Below are 18334 nucleotides of genomic sequence, written 5' to 3' on the forward strand. Positions count from 1 at the left end.
AATATCTTTTTTTTATGACAAAGAGAGAGAAAATGTCACCTGAGTTTCTCCAAGGTGCTCTTCCTATTGGTGAAGAGGAGGCGCAGCAGAGTCTTCCTCTTCAGGAAGACGATCACCGTGGTTACGAGCAGGCTGACCAGGGTAACCAGGATCGCCACAGTAATGACCACACTGTCGGCTGATGCCACATATGACAACACGCACATTAATACACACACACGCACATCTAGCGCACAGAACAATGAGAGGACATGATGCAGAGACCGTTACAGCACGGTCAGCGCCACATCGTATTTCTCTACTAATTACAATCTAAGAACTACAAACAACATCATCGCCTTTCAAATACAGACTGTTTTATGTATTGTGAGATGGAATTAGAGTTGTGTTGTTCTGGGAAAGTTACACTTGTGTACCACACATCAATTCCCTCTGCAAGAGAGAGAGATGTACAACGTGCAGCTGGGTTTGTGTTGTTGCTCATTTCTGAGTTAGCGCTGTCGCCTGTCTGAGTCTACATGAGTGAAAACAGAAATGTTATCGTCCAGACTACCTGCCAGTCGCATCGGCCCACTGTCAATGCTCCCACCGAAGCCTGCTTTCTCACAGAATGGAGGCGCCCAGTGTGCCTCGCAGTGGCAGTTCTTCTTGTTGTTACACACCTGTAAACAAGATAACCTTACTTCACAGTACATGCTAGTTTAACGGTATAGAACAAGCTTCTTCTTTTCTTCTGCAAACAAAAGCATCAAAAGGCATTCGTATTACTGCCTGACATAAATATTGCAGTACTCCGTTCCCTAATAAGATAAAAACTGAAGAGGTTTACTCTTAAATAATAAATAAAACACTTGAATTTTTTTAAGTGGCTTTATATAAAAGCACACTCGCTGTGCATGTGTGTTGTAATAGATAAAACATGTGTATCTCAGAGTCCATCCCGTAAAGCCTTAGGTTTCCAGTGCAGAAGTTTGATCCAGGAGGATTCCCTGGTGATGTAAACTCAGTCCAGCTGTCAGTTAGAGGGAGGAGGAGGATGGAGGGAGATGCAGAGGGAGTGGAGCAGCTGTGGGGGATTTACATTTAGCACAGACGTACAGTCAAGTGCCTTCTCTGTCCCCAGGCCACGGACACTCCTTTGCACCGGGTGACAGGGTTAAGAGATGCTTTTGGACTTAGAGGGAATGTATGATTGGGGAAGTTTTTTTTTTGTGTGTAAAAGGTTACCGAAGAAAACACACGACTGATTTTGTCACAAGGACTGTGTAAGATTATCTGACTCTCTTATGTAGAATGTACACAAAGTGGGAAATGTGAGTGGGAAACGAGTTGAAGATTGAACCCCAATCATTGACTGAATTCTGCATTTGATGCAAACACAATAATCAAGCTCAACCTTCCGTTTCTTTCTTAAGTCAGTGTGTTAGATAATCAGGAAAGATCACATTTTACACATTGACCCCTTGAAGAAATCTAGAAGATTATTGTAAATGTAATGTAAATCCTTAAAGGGGATTCTTGACTGCTTCATACCAAATAACCTTAATAAAGTCAATATATGCCTTTAAAGATAAAGTGACTGGACTCTTAGGCAGACAACATTGTCCTGCAGGTAATTCAGAGATTTACTATTTTTCCCGTCAGGTATTGTTCTTTGTGAAGTGTCTGAGAAAAAGGCAGAAATTGATTGAGGCGATGTTTCTGCAGGAGGGAAGATGCATCTCAAGCTCTTAGTAGAAAATAATTTCCCTTGACTTTTATTAGTTTTCAAACTTTTTTGTTGTTGATTTTTTTTGTGATTTGTGATTCAAGGATTTTTAGAATTGAAACAGCCTCAGAATTACAGATTTAATTTCTCAAGGTAAATTAGCAATGACTTTCAGAGGTAACTGTAAGGTTATCGAGCCCCAGGTGAGTGTTTGAATCTAACAACTCCACAACAAGGTAAATAAAACATAGAAAAACCCCTCTGATGAATAATTGATACGAACTTCTGAGAGAGAAAGGTGATTATTTCCTTTTTAATGCAGCAGAACGTCTGCTGTTGTCTCTTCCTGCAGTGTTGAACTGTATTTTTCTCACTGTAGAGTCAGAGGAGGATTCATGATATACAGATGAGTATAGGTACACCGTAAATGATGCTCACAGATTGGATTGATTTATCCTCAGTGGGACAATGAAGAGGATCGTAAAGAGTAGTACCAGCTGTTGAAACTAAAAGGCTGTCCTGTTTCTCTTCTATTATCTGCAATTATAGAGAGAGAGTCTTTACGCTGTTCAAATACTAAAAAATGAATAAATACTGACTTCTTACAGGGCGGTTTCACTGTTTCAAAGGCTGCTGTGCATAATTTACAAGTACATATTGAGCTTGTAGGTACTTAGTACTCACCCCACGTCCACTGCACTTCCCAGAGCACTCATGCACACCAAACACGCTGACATTCTGGCACTGCCGATTCAGGCACACCTATAACAGGAGTGAATCATTAAGAATTCTTTTAGAGGTTCATAACTCAAAGGCCAATGAGGATTAATACGAACAAATGAAAAATAAACAAGCGTTGAAGTAAAATAGAACCAGATTAAAACTGTTAAAGGAGCGGATCATTTTAAAGATAGAAACACATTTGTGAATCACAGAGGAGATGTGTGGTGGGCATGTAAACCAGGCTGACCCACAAATATCACAACCCTGAATACAGGTCATAAGGTGAACAATGCCAAAGGCTCTTTATGCTGTGTATCAGAATCACAATCAGCTTTATTATTGGCCAGGTATGGTCACACATACAATGAATATGGCTTCAGTAAACTGTGCCCTCCATGAACAAAAGTATTACAAAGACTAATATGTACAAGACTAAATGTGCAAAAGATGAAGTTGACTTAATTGACTACAAAAACAGAAAGGCAGCTTTTGTGGCTTTTATGTAGAAAATCAGGCCTGCATCAGGTAAAGCAGCTTTGTTCTCTCATCTTCCTCAAATGGTTACTTGTAATGCTGACCATGTGCTGCAAACGTAATACCTTAATTTGCATGGGAAATAGAAAAACTTTTTTGAGAATTAAAAAAAAAAAAAAGAAAAAAAAAAAAAAGGCCAATGACAAAGACAAAGACCCACCTTCAGGCCATCCCAATTTCCACATAATGAGCGGAGCTAAATCGAGCTCTGTAGAGCAAACAGCCAGGAGAAAAAGCTGACATGGCAGACGGCCAGTTTGTACACAGAGCTGAAGGGCCTTTTAGCACCAAGGGCAAGTCTCCTGAGGTAAGTCAGAGAGTCTTCAAAGATTTGTAGGACTGTAAGACCCAACAGTTTGGTTCTACACTCTATACCTGCCTGTATGCTTCTTCAGAGTGCCAACATGTCTTCCACTTTTCACATGAACAACTGAGTGCAACAAGATAAAGTGCCTGAAAATGTTTGCTGTTATTGCTAGCATTTACAATACATAACAGAACTACAAACACATTTAATGTGTGAAATTGTTGAATAGCACTTTGCATAAAACAGTCATTTTCTAGCACAACTGGGCTTTCACACACGTGACCACTTTTTTAGCCAGAGTCAAAGCTCTAGGCTCCTTAATGCATTTACATTTTTCATTTTTAAAATAGCTAAAAATTGCTAGGTACTCAGATATCGAGACAGAGTTGTACTCTTTTTAAGTGCCTTCTTAGATGCAATGCTTATGGTGCAACGTCTCATTTTAAGCATGAACCTTCTGATGCAAATGTTTCAATCATAAGTGCTGCAAATGATATTCTTCAATCTATTTGCTACTTAGTTTTGTTATATCGTCAATAACATGCCTCCCTTCTCTAGGCTCACCTGTTGTGTATTTTTTGGAAACTTCGTAAAACATTTTGCTGAAGAAGATCGTCAAAGAAGCAGACACACACACACATGCTGAGCACCGGGGCGAGACACACCGCTGTGCTGTTTATTGAGAGAGAAGAGAGACGAGGTGCAGGTGTGTCATATGTGAGGCAAGATGAGCCGTTTGTGAGCAAACACTAAAATAACTTAAAGAATAAAGCACAATTAACTTGATATTCAACCAAACCTAATATAAATAGCGTACTGTTATTCATAATACAGTGAATACACGTCAACAGATTTCACCTGATATCATATGGGGGAATGGGGCCAGTGGGCATACAGTATATGTCTGTTCTGTCTACATTCACTCTGAATAAACCCCTGAGAGGGATGTTCAGTTTTTATAAAGTGTATCCCCTTCTTTTGACAAATCTGTACATCTAATCTATTTTCTGTTTCTATCCTGTACATGGGTATGTAGTATTTTCTGTCAACATAACTCATCCTACCTTCTGTTAACGAATGTATGACTGATTGTGGATGTCTGCTGTTGAGAACTTTAAAAAAAAGCTGTTTCTTGGGCATGCTGTAAATCATCTCAGCTAACACCTAACTCACTGCAGCACTGTAAATTACTTTCAGGAAATAGTCACAGTTGTTGCTGATGGCCTCGTTTACTTTTCTAGGTCTTAAAAGAGACTTCAATATTGATTTTTTTACCCTTTCATAACTAGTTTAAATCTCCTCAGGCACTTTAAGTATTGTTTTATTATTACTCCTCCTGAGCCTGGTTGAAACCTCCTTTATGTCATCAACACTATTTTCCTTTTTCATGATTTCTTTTTGAGCTTTTCAAGCCTTTATGGAGAGACAGGATGGTGGATTGAGCTGGAAATCAGGGAGAGGGAAAGAGGAATAACATGCGGCAAAGGAGCCCGTGGTTCACCCAGGCTGCCTGCTTTGAGGACTGTAGCCTCTGTGCATGGGGGTGCATGAACTTTGCCAGCATTGTTTTTGCCACTAATGAAGAAGTATGAACAACCAAGCACTCTCTTGTCATTTTACATATTAATATTGAAGGAATCACTCACCATCTCGTCTCCACACTTCGTACCAGCCAGAACCAGCCCAGGATCCGGCATGTCATCACCCAGGTAAACATGTGTTCCTCGACACAGAATACGCCCTCCTTCTTGAAGCGGGATGTTGGTTTCAATGGAAACAGCATTTGTTCCAATCACTGGTCGGTTGGCGCCACCTTGGCATTGAATTTTGCCACACTGTGCGTCCCTGCACACAAACAGAAACACGCATGCATGCACAATTAAAACACACATAGTAAGACACTTAATTAAATAAGCCTGTCAGTAACAGACAGAGATAAGTAACTGTACCCAAAGATGAAAGACTGCTAGAGAGCCAAATGCTTCAGTCCTGCGGCCATTAGAGCAATTACATCAATTAACAAAAAGCTTGATTACAGAATTCACCCAAAGGGAGAAGATCTTCAGAACAATTAGCCAACAAGAACAGCATGAAATGACACGTGAAGACTTCCTCTAAATGTAATTAGCTGCTATCTTTCTCGAATTACATTTTTCACCCCGCTCAACATTTGTTTGAAAATCACTTGTCAGATTCCACAAGGTAATGATGATTGCTAATGACACCGCTTAAGCTAATCAGTTGCGTTTTGCTCTGAGATTTCGCTGTACCTCTAACGCTTCACTGCTGCAGCTGCAGTCTTACCTCGCGTCACATTTGGCAAAGGAGCCTTTGGAGTCCTTCCCACAATTCCCATAAGGATCCCCTGCTGAGTTGACTCTCTGAAAGCATATCCCAGGGGCAGGCTTGGCTCCTGCACACAAACATTGACGAGGAATTTAAATAAAAACACCAACATGAAGCATTCTCTTGTAAAAGTGAATATTTGCTACACAGTTCAAGTTATAAGTAGCTATTGATTTACCAGGTCCCCACAGGGTGATACATTGTTGTTCGTGAGTCTGGCAGATGCCGTTGTAGCAGTATCCTTCAACGCTGTGGCAGGCATGCCCATCATGCAGATAAACGTTGGCTGGGCAGTGAGGGTTGGCACCGGTGCAGAATTCTGGCAGGTCACAGGAGTTACTGGACTCTCGACAGAGGGTGCCAGCAGGTTTCAGCTGTTAACACAAACGGCCTCAGTCAGTAAGACCTTTCAGACATGGACTCTGCAACATGACTGACTTCATCCATCTGTTTGGCCTTCTGACTTTGTGAACTCCCTATTAGGTCTTGATATGAACATGAAAAGACTGTTACCAACTGGACAAAAATGCTTGTGCCGTAGTAGGCACTTGGTGTGGGAAGAGTGATAGCAATGTTGGAGACAGACCACACAATATCTGTTCAGACCACAGATACCATCCTCATGGTGGTGCTATGAGAATAACCGGAGGATCTCCAAAGTCTGAAGGATTTATCCTCTAGGATACATGAACGTCAGTACAGAAATGTAATGGCAATCCACAAAAGAAGTCTTGACCAGACTAAAGAGGTGGACTGACTGGCAGATATTATCAACCTCAAATATGAGATACTGTACGAGATACTGTGCAAGAATGGTGAAAATAACATCAAGCATTAAAAGTGTTTTCAGTTTTCTACAGAATGCTGCAGCTTTGGACTCTACACTTGATATTGTAGGTAACTGAACTAATGACGTCCTTGAGCATGAATGCTGATTGCCCCTTCTTGTCAGTGCTGCATCCTTTGATAAAAACAAACACTCAAAACATATTTTAGAGACCTAAACATTGAGGTTGATTCTTTATCACATAGATAAAGACTTAAGACACGTGGGAACTAGAATAAGTACAGTCCTGTGTCTCATGATGTCTCGTGCCTTGATGTGAAATATACTTTCTATGAAGCAGAGCAAAGGACTCTTTTGCCAGTATAATAGGTACAAGGATAAGGATAAGGTAAATAAATAATCTTTAATACATCTCCCTTTTCAAAGAGAGGGCACAGATCAGAGGCAGCTAGAAATTAGATCTCCATGTCAAAGCAAAAAAAAACACTTAGAACTTAGTAAAAGTGATGTTATCTAACTTGAATACATGCCCTCAGTTGAAACCAGCCTATTGAGGTAAGGATCTACGCAGTTTGAATGAACTGACCCGATGTTAAATTAAAAATGAGACCAAACTATTGTGAACCTCTTAATAACCTTCCAGAGAAAATGAACAGAGTTTCAGAAAGTTTGGGTTCTTGTACTTGAGTTGGAAATGAAAGATGAAAATCTCTGCAGGGTGAAACTTTGTGTAATGTTCAGAGGACCAAAGAAAACAGCATTTCAGAATCTTTCCAGCTTTGAGAGTGAAAAGAACTGGACTTAAATGAGGAAAAGAGGGTTCTAAATGGAAGGAGAATGCATGTGATGGTAGAAGAGCTACTTGAGAAAAAGTTGTACCTGGCAGTCTTCACAGCACTGCCCGTGTGCGCACACTGCGTCTCCCTTAAGCGTGCATGTGGTGGCGTTGCAGCATGGATTCATACATTCCTGGAAAAACAGAGAAAGGAAACAAACTGGTTAAAACCATGTGAACTTGATCAGCGCTGCTCTGTAGTTCCCCTGTCAGCTGGTCTCTGTCAGATCAAGACTTCCAGGTCGGAGGGGTTGCACTTCCTGTCCGGGGATTCCTGCCTTGCTCAACCTGACCTGGAGACCTTTGAGTGGAGACATATGAACCAAAGCTCACATGGTCTTGATTTGGGGATTTTCACAAGACCTTTTAAAGGAGGGGTGTGTTTAATGCGATGACCCGTGTGGAAGTGAAAAAAAAAAAAGTGGGAGCAAAAGATAGAAATCAGATGTAGCAGTTGAGAGTTTGTTTTGTTCAAAATGTGATGTATGTGGAGTGGCAGACTTGACTACTACAGTATGGTTGAGCAAGGAAGGAGTGGGATTTGAAACCCCTTAAGAGGTGAAGATTACAGCCACTTCACCACAATGACAATATCAGCTGTCTGCCTGAGGAAACGGAAAAAAAGAGAGAGAGGATACATAAGGAGCAGATGGGGTGGGGGGGTGAGGCTTTAAAGGACTTGAGGGAGGAGTTCTGATGTTTATCTTTCATTTGATGCCAAAGCACATCAGCGTTGTTTTCCAAGTAGTGTCTAGCATCGCACTTTTGAGCAGAAAACAACTCCCAGCAGCATTTATCTTCTCTCGACGTGGCTGTTGTATGACGATTTGGGATGAAGGCTGGGAACTGAAGGCAGCCCAATTGTCCGATGTCTAATTTTCAGTCGATGTGTGGTTTGGATTTCATGAGTCTTGACTGTTTACCTCTTGGCCCTGACAAATTGTTTAGAGAGGAGAGAAAAGGCTGCTTTAATCTCTCGGCCTAAGTGGGCTGGCAGATAAAACAAGCAGGCCATTTGTGGTGACATTATGGAGGTTGTTGAAGGGCATGCTTGTTGGTGGTCAAACACAATGACTCCGCTTAAATACCACCTACAGTATTCTCTCTTAACGATGGGGCAAAAAAATCATAAAATCCCCTAACTATATAATCAAATATATAGTTGAGTCATTGAGGTCTTAGCAGAAAAAAGGCTCAAAAGCAGGTAGGGAGCTCCATTTTGGATCTGGTTCTAGGTTAGCAGAATATAAACATCTGTTGGACTCAGCTGCTATCAAATCTCACATCAAACATTTCCTGTCTTACTGGTCCTTTTGTCTCTCTTCGCTTTTTGACAAAATGTTATGACGTTTTTAGCCTGGGATAACTTCTACTTCCTTTGGTTAAAATGACAAACATCTCTGGCAGTAAATATATTCACAGCTGTAGCTGATTTTTGCTGAGTCATGATTGTGTGAGTAGTTCTACAGAGTGAAGACATTCCAGAGAAATTAACCTCGTGATGGCATTACGTCTCCTAGTTAAACTCATACGAGAGTCGTACACATTTAATCTCAGTAGAATATCAACTCTGTGAGTGTTATGATATACTCGCTTGAAATAAATACACGTTGTAAAATTCAGTTGGCCTAGAGACTCAGATGAGCTGCGACAAGTCAATTGATTCAATTTTAATATCATCATTATACAAAGAAGTGCTTTTCATAAATGATTTATTGTTGGAGCAACTAGAATAACTGCCTTGTATTTGTCTCAATTCTCTCCATCAACCAGTCAAGTTCATTATATGGGTGGAGGACGACTTTTCTGTTGTTGTAAATCCCCATAAGGTAATCTTTTGAGTAGTGACATAGGAATATAGAAGTAATTGTATTAAATTGTGCTTTGTTAAGCGCTGTTATTCTTGTTTTACTATTTATCTATCAGGCTGTAAGCTCATTGAGAGAAATGTAAAACAGTCAAATTAATTGTATGTTTTCATATAATTGGTTCATAAAGTTGATTCAGATCAATCACAGATCCAGCAGTCATGATGTAAAAAAAAATCAAATACCCAGATGCTTCACAAACATCTTTAATCTTAATGGTAATACAGAAGAACTATGATCTATGGTCAGAATAACTTCTTTTATCCAGAAGTTAAGGCCCCAAGTAGTGTCCAGAAATACAGTATATATATTTTGACATTTATTTTGGGGCTTTTTACATCTTTATTTTAGAGCTAGGACAGTGGATAGAGTCAGAAACTAGGGAGAGAGAGATTCAGGAACAACATGCCGGATAGTAGCCACAGGTCGGATTTGGACCCCGGGTCGTCCGCTCCAAGGATTTAAGCCACTTTACATGCACATTAACTGCGCGGCTACCAGCAACCCACAGAATGTTTTTGTCTTTAAACACATTTTGATGTCATAGTGTAGTTTAATGTTTGGGTATAAAATGTAATCAATCCATCCTATATCCTACTTCATGTTTTGGGGGGTCACAACTACAGTAGCATACAAGTTTAGTTTAATTTGACAGGACAATTCTAATCAGTTCTTCTTGTGAGAGTTGGTGCAAACTTAAAAAAAAATCCCTATAGGTGATTATTAGAAACCATGATCACAGGAGGGGGATGGTTGGACACAAAGGGATAAAAAAAAACTATTCTTCGATTTCAACATCATTATTAATTATATCATCAGAAATAGTTGATTTATGGGTTTCAGATGTTGGTTTGAAAAACAAGCAATATGAAGATTGATGAGGGGCATTGTACTTTATTTTCTCCAACATGTATAATGTAGGGAACACATCAACCTTGAGAAATAGTGAATGATACATTTGTAATCAAATCTTGAGTATAAGGCTTCGTGAGACGACCGCCTGCCCTGGCTGCAAGCGTTCAATACATGCTTTCCATATGTAATTCCCACTTTACATCCCAAAGAGCCCTGCTGCATGTGTGTGTGTGTGTGTGTGTGCAAACATGTATCAGAGCCTGCCCCAGTGTTTGGGTGGCACAGCCAGAAAAAAAGCTTATTTCAGCTTGGGCTCGATTGGTCTTTTGTTTGTTTCCTTTGTCACACAGTTGGACAGTGGTTTGATGAATGGGCCTTCAACAAGGATATGACATCACCGTAGCAGCCTGTCAGAGCGCTGTTCAGCACATGTGGGACACGAGGTGTGATGTAAATAAAACTCTTACATGGGAGGCCTCCGGTGGATTGTTGAGCAATTTTTTGCACGGCGGCTTTTGAAACTTTTGAGCCCAAATAACAACATCAGTGTCAAGGGAAATTTTAACTTGAAGTTTGTTGTGACTTGTTGGGGGGGGGTCTGATGACCCGTGGAGACCCTCTGTGGTTCTGGATGATTGCCTCAAGGACAGTTACCATCATTTTATTTGGACAATGGGTTTTGTAAAGGCAGCATCAAGTTAGAAAAGTGCACACTTGGTGCTTTTTTCCCCTTGATAATTTAAACCTAGTATATTTTTTGACTTTTGAGTATCAACACATTGAGTGTTAATGGGCTCTAAAGAAAGATAAAGCCTGTGTTTTGGACTATACACCTGTGTATTTACTACCCTTTGCTGAATCGTGTTTTGCCAAAAATAAACATGGATTTTCTGACAAACTTTTCTTCTTTGATTTGCCTTTATGGAGCAAATACATTTGTTCTTTTGTGCACTATTTCACATTCTCACAGATATGAAGTTCTGCTCAGTACAACCTCAGTGACGATTCATTCAACTTAAGTGAGTTTGAGGGGTTTTCTCTGGACCTTACCTCTAGCTCTCCGCAGTCGCACTCTTCTCCCTCCTCCACGTAACCATTGCCGCACTTCTGGCCCCCATAGAGCACCTTAACCTCTGGCATGTTGTACAAACACATGCCCACACCTTTCTCCAGACTAGCAGCAAGGTCCTTCTTACTGCATGTACTGAACACAGTCGGGAATGGATACCTAAAAGAGGAACGGAAGAACAAGAATGACTGAAATGTAGGAATAAAGACTTCATATTCAAAATTCGTCTGAGACCTAGAAAGAAAGAAAAAAAATCCCGTTTCATGTGAGCCATCATTGTTCGGAGAACCAGAATGATCTGGAGGAAAGTGGATTCAATCGTTATGCTGAGCCAGGACACAGACAGAGTGTTCACTGGAAGCTTTGTTCAATCTGCTCATTGAAAAGGCCCTTTCACACAAATTTAATGGTCTACAGACACCGTATGAGCTCAACAGGTTTTCAATTCTGGTCAATACACAACTGGGCAATCAAATACCCACAGAAACATTTTCTCTGGCAGCTTTAGTTTCAAGAGGCAAGTCTTGAATAGAAAAGGACAATTTAAGCGTATAACCAGGTATGCTGGTTAAGACAGGAGGATTATTGACAAAAGGGGAAGAGGGCACAGTCCCTAAAATGGCCAAAAACAGACACAAGATGAATCTCTGTGTCTTCCTCCTATGTAACAGGGCAGAGGTCTTAAACTGTTAAGTCCAGTAGCCGGCTGTCTCATAATGTATAAATAACTGTAGATTATTAGGAGTTAAAAAATGAAGATGATTTTATTCAGTATAAAACAGATTAAGATTATGTATTTAGCATCTATTGATGAAATAAATGAATGAACTACATTACAAGTTACAAATGATACATGACAAACCAAAACTTAAAATAAAAGTCTTAACACAATTTAAATTAAAAAAAAACTGCGGCAGTCTGCCATCCCCAACCCCATTTAAACATTTCTAAATTCAAAAACCCACCACAGGCCAAAACCTCCACACCACAGTGTTTGATAGTAACATAACCAAGTCTTCTCCTCCTGCTTCCTGCCAGCTAACACACAAGAACAGCCTTTACAAAAGGCCTGACACAGAAAAGCAGGATTTGGGGTGTAAAATGAGGCTCTCACAGCTCACACAGTCATAGAGGGATTTATCGTCTGGCTTCAAAGAGAGGACATGGAGGATGTAGGGTGGCAGGCAGGGAGCAATGGCTAGCAGAAAGGATTGGCGGACATGACAGAGAGAGAGGCAGCTGGCACTTGATGCTTGAAAAGCTTGACTTCAGACAGAAACATGTCACACACGTACTTATGCGGCGATAGACTGACTGGGGTCTTCAAACGCAGCAGGGCGTGGAGACTGCCTGCAAAGCTTGCTGCTTGAAAGAGCACATTTGTGAAAATTCAACAGTACACAGACTATATCTGTGAAGCCTGGCAATGGACAGAGGTGTGTGTGTGTGTGTGTGTGTGTGTGTGTGTGTGTGTGTGTGTGTGTGTGTGTGTGTGTGTGTGTGTGTGTGTGTTTGTATATATGGGGGGATGTTTTGCCTTTGCCTAAGGGGCATTTGGATGCTGCAACTGCATGGATATTTCACTGCTCCGAGGGGACATAACGGTGGAGGCATTCAGTGGGAAAGAAAACAGAAATCAGAGAACACAGATTTCCCAACAACACAAACACATCCACTGCTAACGGACACCCTAGGGGGAAACCACTGTGTCCACTTCACTCGGTTCACCTTTGAGTGTGGGCTGCTTTCATCCCTCACTGCCCAAAAGCAAATCTACCTGTCTCTGTTTGCCCTTGTCTGCACCCATAGGCCACTTGTTAGTGTCTTTTTACTACCACATCACAAAGAGTCAGACCTCTCTGCTGCCCAGAGTGTGGAGACCCATGCAGAGAATCAAGGTTGCCTGACTATGCAGATCAAATTATGGCAAGGAGAAGGCCGTGCCCTTGGGGAAAAAAAATAGGCTGCCACTGATAACAAAACACAGCCATGATGGGGGATCAGCAAGCGGGGTAAACAGAGTCTGGTTTCTTTAAACATATGTTAATGGTGAAAGTTGGGATGTCTGTTGAGGAGGAGGAAAACCTTTTTATTTGGATCAAATTAGATCCACATGTAGGGAATGAGATCCAGACCCAGTGTAAATACAGTATGTATGTTGGAAACAACATGATTAAAGGTCTGTGATAAGTGCATATCTTTGAAGGAAGAGCATCACTTTCTGCAGGCAGATTTCATTCTAAAAAACTGAACGTCCCATGAGATAAAAAACATGATATGGTCATAGTTCAGTTTTCCAGGCATGTTTCCACAATGACCACTGATATATCATACACCTCTCCCACTGGTTTGAAGATGTTCAATAAAAATGATCTAAACTGTTAAAGTTAAGTGACCCTGAATAAAAGAAAAAAAGATTGCAATATCACTTTTGGAATTTTAATCAATAAAATGACCTTTCAAGCCAATTAAATGCAGCTCTCCACAAGTGAGAGATTAAGACGTGCTCTGTCATTTTTTATGCTCAACTATTTAAAGAGGAGGGCGCCTCAAGCAGTCATAACGGGAACCAAGAAGTCGTTTATAATGATACACCCTTAACTGATGTCCAAAGTGGCCAGTGATTGTGTATGAATGAGAGCTTTGATAATTGAGCCGTAGCCTCTAATTTGCAGCTGACATCCCCTCCAGGTAACAGGTGTCCACTTCATCTTGGTAACAGATGCAATGTCAGGCAAGGTGTGTATCCAGAGATGCTGCAAGAATATTTGATTTCTGTCATAGACTGCCTGAGAGAGAATTAACATGACGAGCAGACACACAAAATGAGTTTACTGCCAGGAGGTGGACGCTCAAAAATCAGGACAGAATATGTTATATGTTTTTCTTCTCTGTATTGGAATTTAATTCATATAAACAGGAAAAGACATTATTACATTTCCCTTCACCTGGTTAATGATGCACAGGCTGACTGTGCAAGCCTGGGAAATGTTCAAGCGCAAGGAGCAATGCAACTTGACATGAATTATTAGTCAACTTTACAGCACTGTTACATATCATTACATATAGAATTTTTCACAACCTTTAAAAGTGGTTTAAAATCTTGTTTTTTTCCTCCCGAACATTAAATAGTGCATAAGGGGGGAAAGTAAGATAAAGATGGGAAAATAATCTTCAGTTATTAAGGGTGTTACCAGAAGCAATATCTCAATGACAGAGGACGTCATTTGCGGTTTCATGTGGACGAAGATGTTTGTGAGAACTGAGTGTGTGTGGAAGGGATCATTCGTGTGGACTAGGCCTCAATCCTACAAAAAAGGCTAGGATACGTCTTTAGAACTTTGTGGATGTGGGTCTATCCCAACTGAGTTACTGAGTTTAACATTCTGCAGGCCACTGAGGAGAGATTAGCTTTGATTTACCATGACCTGGGTGACTGAGAACCTACACAGACAAGATCAGCGAATACAAAAATACAGAAAACAGTTATGGGAAAAAATGAACCTATGCTCAGCAGAAAATTGTTCTGAGTACAAGTCTGATTAGGAAAATCTATTTTTGAGGGTCTTGTGTTTTTTAACCTTAACTCTAACCTCAAAAGAAATTGGAAGGCTTAGACAACAACCCTTTTCAAAACAAGAGGGGAAAAAAACTTTTAATAATGCTCGAATTTAAAGAGCTCCACTGTAACAGACCCACACTGAAGCTGTGTATTATCACAGCTGAGACCACACAGCTGCTCTGCTATCCAGGAAATTAGCCGAGCAGAGAGTGCAGGTTTCCCTGGATAATATAAGCAAAAAGTTCTGCACCATCTCCAGGTGTGGTTTCCTGAGGTGGGCCTACCTTGGCAGAGCCATGCAGTTAAAAAAAACATGATTAGTTAGTTTGTTGTTAATTAATCATCCGATCATCTTTCATTATTCATTTTATTTAAATTCAATTATGTTGAAATGTGTTTACCCCTGAATACTTTTCATGTCTATTTATGTGTTTAACTGTAGAGGGAAATCTCCATCAGAACAAGCTTCACTGGGTTCAACCATCTGTGACTCAGAGACGCCTATATGTTCATGATGATGACTGCACTTCTTGATTTACCATTAAATGGAAGTAATATGTGATAGACGTTGAAAAGTATTTTACGAAATGCATTAAAAAAAACTTTAAATAAAGCAAAAGAGCTTATAGAAATTTACAGTAAACTGTAAACATGTGCTACTATTTACCAGTGACCAACATCTTGCTGTCTGTGTGGGAACATGCCATCTCACTGTTTTCACATTTAAGAGAGAAGGTCAATATCTTTATCATTGAGAAGCTTTAAAGTCCAAGAAAAAAACATTAGCAACAATGTTAAAACTCATAGTAAGCATTCCTGCTACTATACACCAGTGACTCAGATCACCTCCTTTCAGAACATACCATCTGTTCAGAGATGTTCAGGGTCAGTGAGACCAGCAAAGCTTTCAAAGAATAAAGTATCAAAGAAAGCATAAAGCTTGCTTCATTTACTGCTGAGAATGACAATGTATATACAGCTACATATGAGCACACAAAGTCGTCTACTTCAGTTAGTTTTTATCCTCCGTACTCCAAGCTGGCAGACAGACCCACTTATGATGTGGACATTAGCTTTAATATATGATGTAATAGTGAACTGGTGAAGCTTTGCATTTTAAGGGAAAGTCTGGCATATTCAGAAGAGACAGATCAAAACAGAATGCTTAGAATCAAAGCAAAGGAGGTTCAGAAAACACAGTCCTATATTTCCCATAATGCAACTAGATAGCATCTTTCTCACACGCTCCCTGTCCCATGAATGCCAGTGTTTCATTCAACATCTGTCTAATGCCAAGTATCTTTAAAAAAAAATAGTAGAGCCTCCTTAAGAGCAACTGGAGACATAAAAAGCTAGGGTAACAGATTAAATACTACTCATAGTGAAAAGTTCATTTGATCTCAAAAGTCAAATCGCTGAAATACAAATTAAAACACAAACCTACTAACGCTGAGAGAAAATAGGCAACATTTTGCATCTTGCAAGATGATCTTGTGCCTTTAACCTGAGCTGTTACAATGTACTGAGATGCTGGGATACTGTATCTCGTGTACAAAGATGCTTTTCCTGGATCTACAGCCATATGTGCAGGCAGTGCAAATGATTCCTGTCAGTTTGATCATCTCAGCATGTGAGGGAAGTGAGATCAGAGGAGGAAATATAAGTCTGAAGGGAGAGGGAGATGGGTCTGCAGACAGTTGAGACATTGGTCACATGTTGACTATAAAAGGATCTCCCATAGGTGGGCTCTCTGACTGACATCGAGGTGTCTCTCTCTGAGTCTGAGCTGCACTACAGACTGACATGCATTTAGTTCAAGCTAAGCAGGAGAGACACGTCTGACCTTTGTGGAAATGCAGAGCTTTAATACTGGCAGAACATTTTTTTTTTTTTTTTTAAATTCTGCAAACATTTACCCAGGGGCAAGCAAACTAGCTTTCCTCGCTCCTTTCCTCTGCAGAATATCTTTAGATAATGACATTTTTGCACCTTTCACCTTACTTACACTCTGTCATTTTGACAAGAAAATAACAAGACTCACATGCTACCTCGCATTGCGTTGACCTCTTGGCCTTAAAAGTCCAGCCAAAGCTACCCGCTGGGCATCATCTTTCCACCCAGTATCACACAGACACAGGAAAGCACTTTGAAAGTTATTTCACTGAGCCTTTTCCCCACCTACATATGAGCAAGCATGAGCTCAACTTCTGATAGAAATCCCCACTTCAAAATGTCCTTGCAAACCTCTGTTCTTCTCCTCTGTCCCTCATATTTCTGCTCATTGTCACGACACAAATCTCTCTTGGCTGGTCTTCATGGCTCACATGCTTGTCATGTGTAGCCGAATAATTCATTCACTGTAATCTTTCTCCTGCTTGTCTCTCACTCTCACCTCCATCTCTTTTATTTGTTTCTCTTTCTGCTCTACCACTGAGGGAGATAAACACAAATAAACGCACTGCTTCCTCGCTATGCCTGTCTATCCAGGCAGAAAGCTCCTCTCCACGGATCCCTGTGTGTGCGCGTTCTGGCCCTGATTACAGCTGGCAGCGTCACTGATAATCACGTCATTTAGATGCAGGCTGTCCTTTGCTTCATTAGCAAGTGAGAGAAACCCAAATACACAGTCAAACGAGCTACACTGCTTTAACATTCAAGCAGGTTCTTAATAAGGTGGTGAGGGAGAAGAGTTCAAGATTGGTAGATGCAATTATTGGTTTTGCCAACAGAATATCTTTGGACCATTTTGACCTTATTAGATACGACAGCTGAAAAGAGACAGGACATTTTTATCAGGAGAGAGGGGATAACATTCAGTAAAGGGCAGAGGTTGGATTTAAACCCACTGCCGAAGAGATTTATAGCCTCCATACATGGGGCGCGCAACATAGCCAACTGCTTGGCTATCCAGCGCCCCGAAAGTTGTACATTTAAAATGTAATAATTATGTATTAACACCTGTTCTGCAAAATTGAAGTAGCTACATACAAACTTTTTCTGTGACTGTACCCTAAATTGTATTTGAAACAAATACATTTTGGCTGGCGGAAACTATTGAGCTGGATGATGTACTGTTGGATTGTAACTTTGAGGCATAATCACTCTACCTCTGGACACAGTATCAATATAAGAAGGTAGTAAGATAAACTTAATCTAAGACTTGTTTGATTGATCAGACATCATAAAAATCAATGATCTCCATTATGTGTTGTATTCTTTTCCGATGACAACAAAGATACAGAGCACACTGGCTGAACAATGGTGAATGCAATGAAATATGGATAACCAAAAAGCACAACATTGATACATGGAGTCAGTGAATCAAACCAACAATGCAAAATGTCAACATACCACTGTTCATTGATTTATCCTACACACTTCACTTAGCAAACAGAGCAGCAATTTCAGAATGAAAGGTCACTGATCCTCTCCTCTCTCAACTACTAATGCTTCTTATCTTATAATTATGTAGCAAAGAGTGCTGAATAGGAGCGTCTGGGCTTCATTAAACCTATTAAAAAATTTAATAACACAGTGAGTCATTGTAACTCATTTAGATCATAACAGTCACGCTTCTAAATTCTCTGCCTGACATCATTGGATATCTTTGGCCAATGACGAGTCAGAGAAAGTATTCATGTTGGTACACTGTGTGCTAATTTAAAATCTGCACCACATGAATCCAGAATTGCTCCGTGTGCGTTACACTTTCTTTGTCTGACATAAATGCTGGAGTATGG

General features: G+C 40.4%; 1 protein-coding gene across 1 annotated transcript in view; it reads right to left on the reverse strand.

Moving 5' to 3' along the window:
• adam12b (ADAM metallopeptidase domain 12b) overlaps nucleotides 1-18334 on the reverse strand; it is a 76147-nt gene that overhangs the window by 11277 nt on the left and 46536 nt on the right. Inside the window, exons 12-19 of the mRNA XM_020639209.2 lie at nucleotides 11014-11191; nucleotides 7285-7374; nucleotides 5797-5992; nucleotides 5577-5685; nucleotides 4919-5117; nucleotides 2393-2470; nucleotides 554-662; nucleotides 40-178 (exon numbers count right to left, since the gene is read on the reverse strand). Coding sequence (XP_020494865.1) covers nucleotides 40-178; nucleotides 554-662; nucleotides 2393-2470; nucleotides 4919-5117; nucleotides 5577-5685; nucleotides 5797-5992; nucleotides 7285-7374; nucleotides 11014-11191 — 1098 coding nt within the window. The remainder of the gene's footprint in view (nucleotides 1-39; nucleotides 179-553; nucleotides 663-2392; nucleotides 2471-4918; nucleotides 5118-5576; nucleotides 5686-5796; nucleotides 5993-7284; nucleotides 7375-11013; nucleotides 11192-18334) is intronic.

This window comes from Labrus bergylta, chromosome 10, assembly GCF_963930695.1.
Source record: "Labrus bergylta chromosome 10, fLabBer1.1, whole genome shotgun sequence".
Lineage (NCBI taxonomy): Eukaryota > Metazoa > Chordata > Actinopteri > Labriformes > Labridae > Labrus > Labrus bergylta.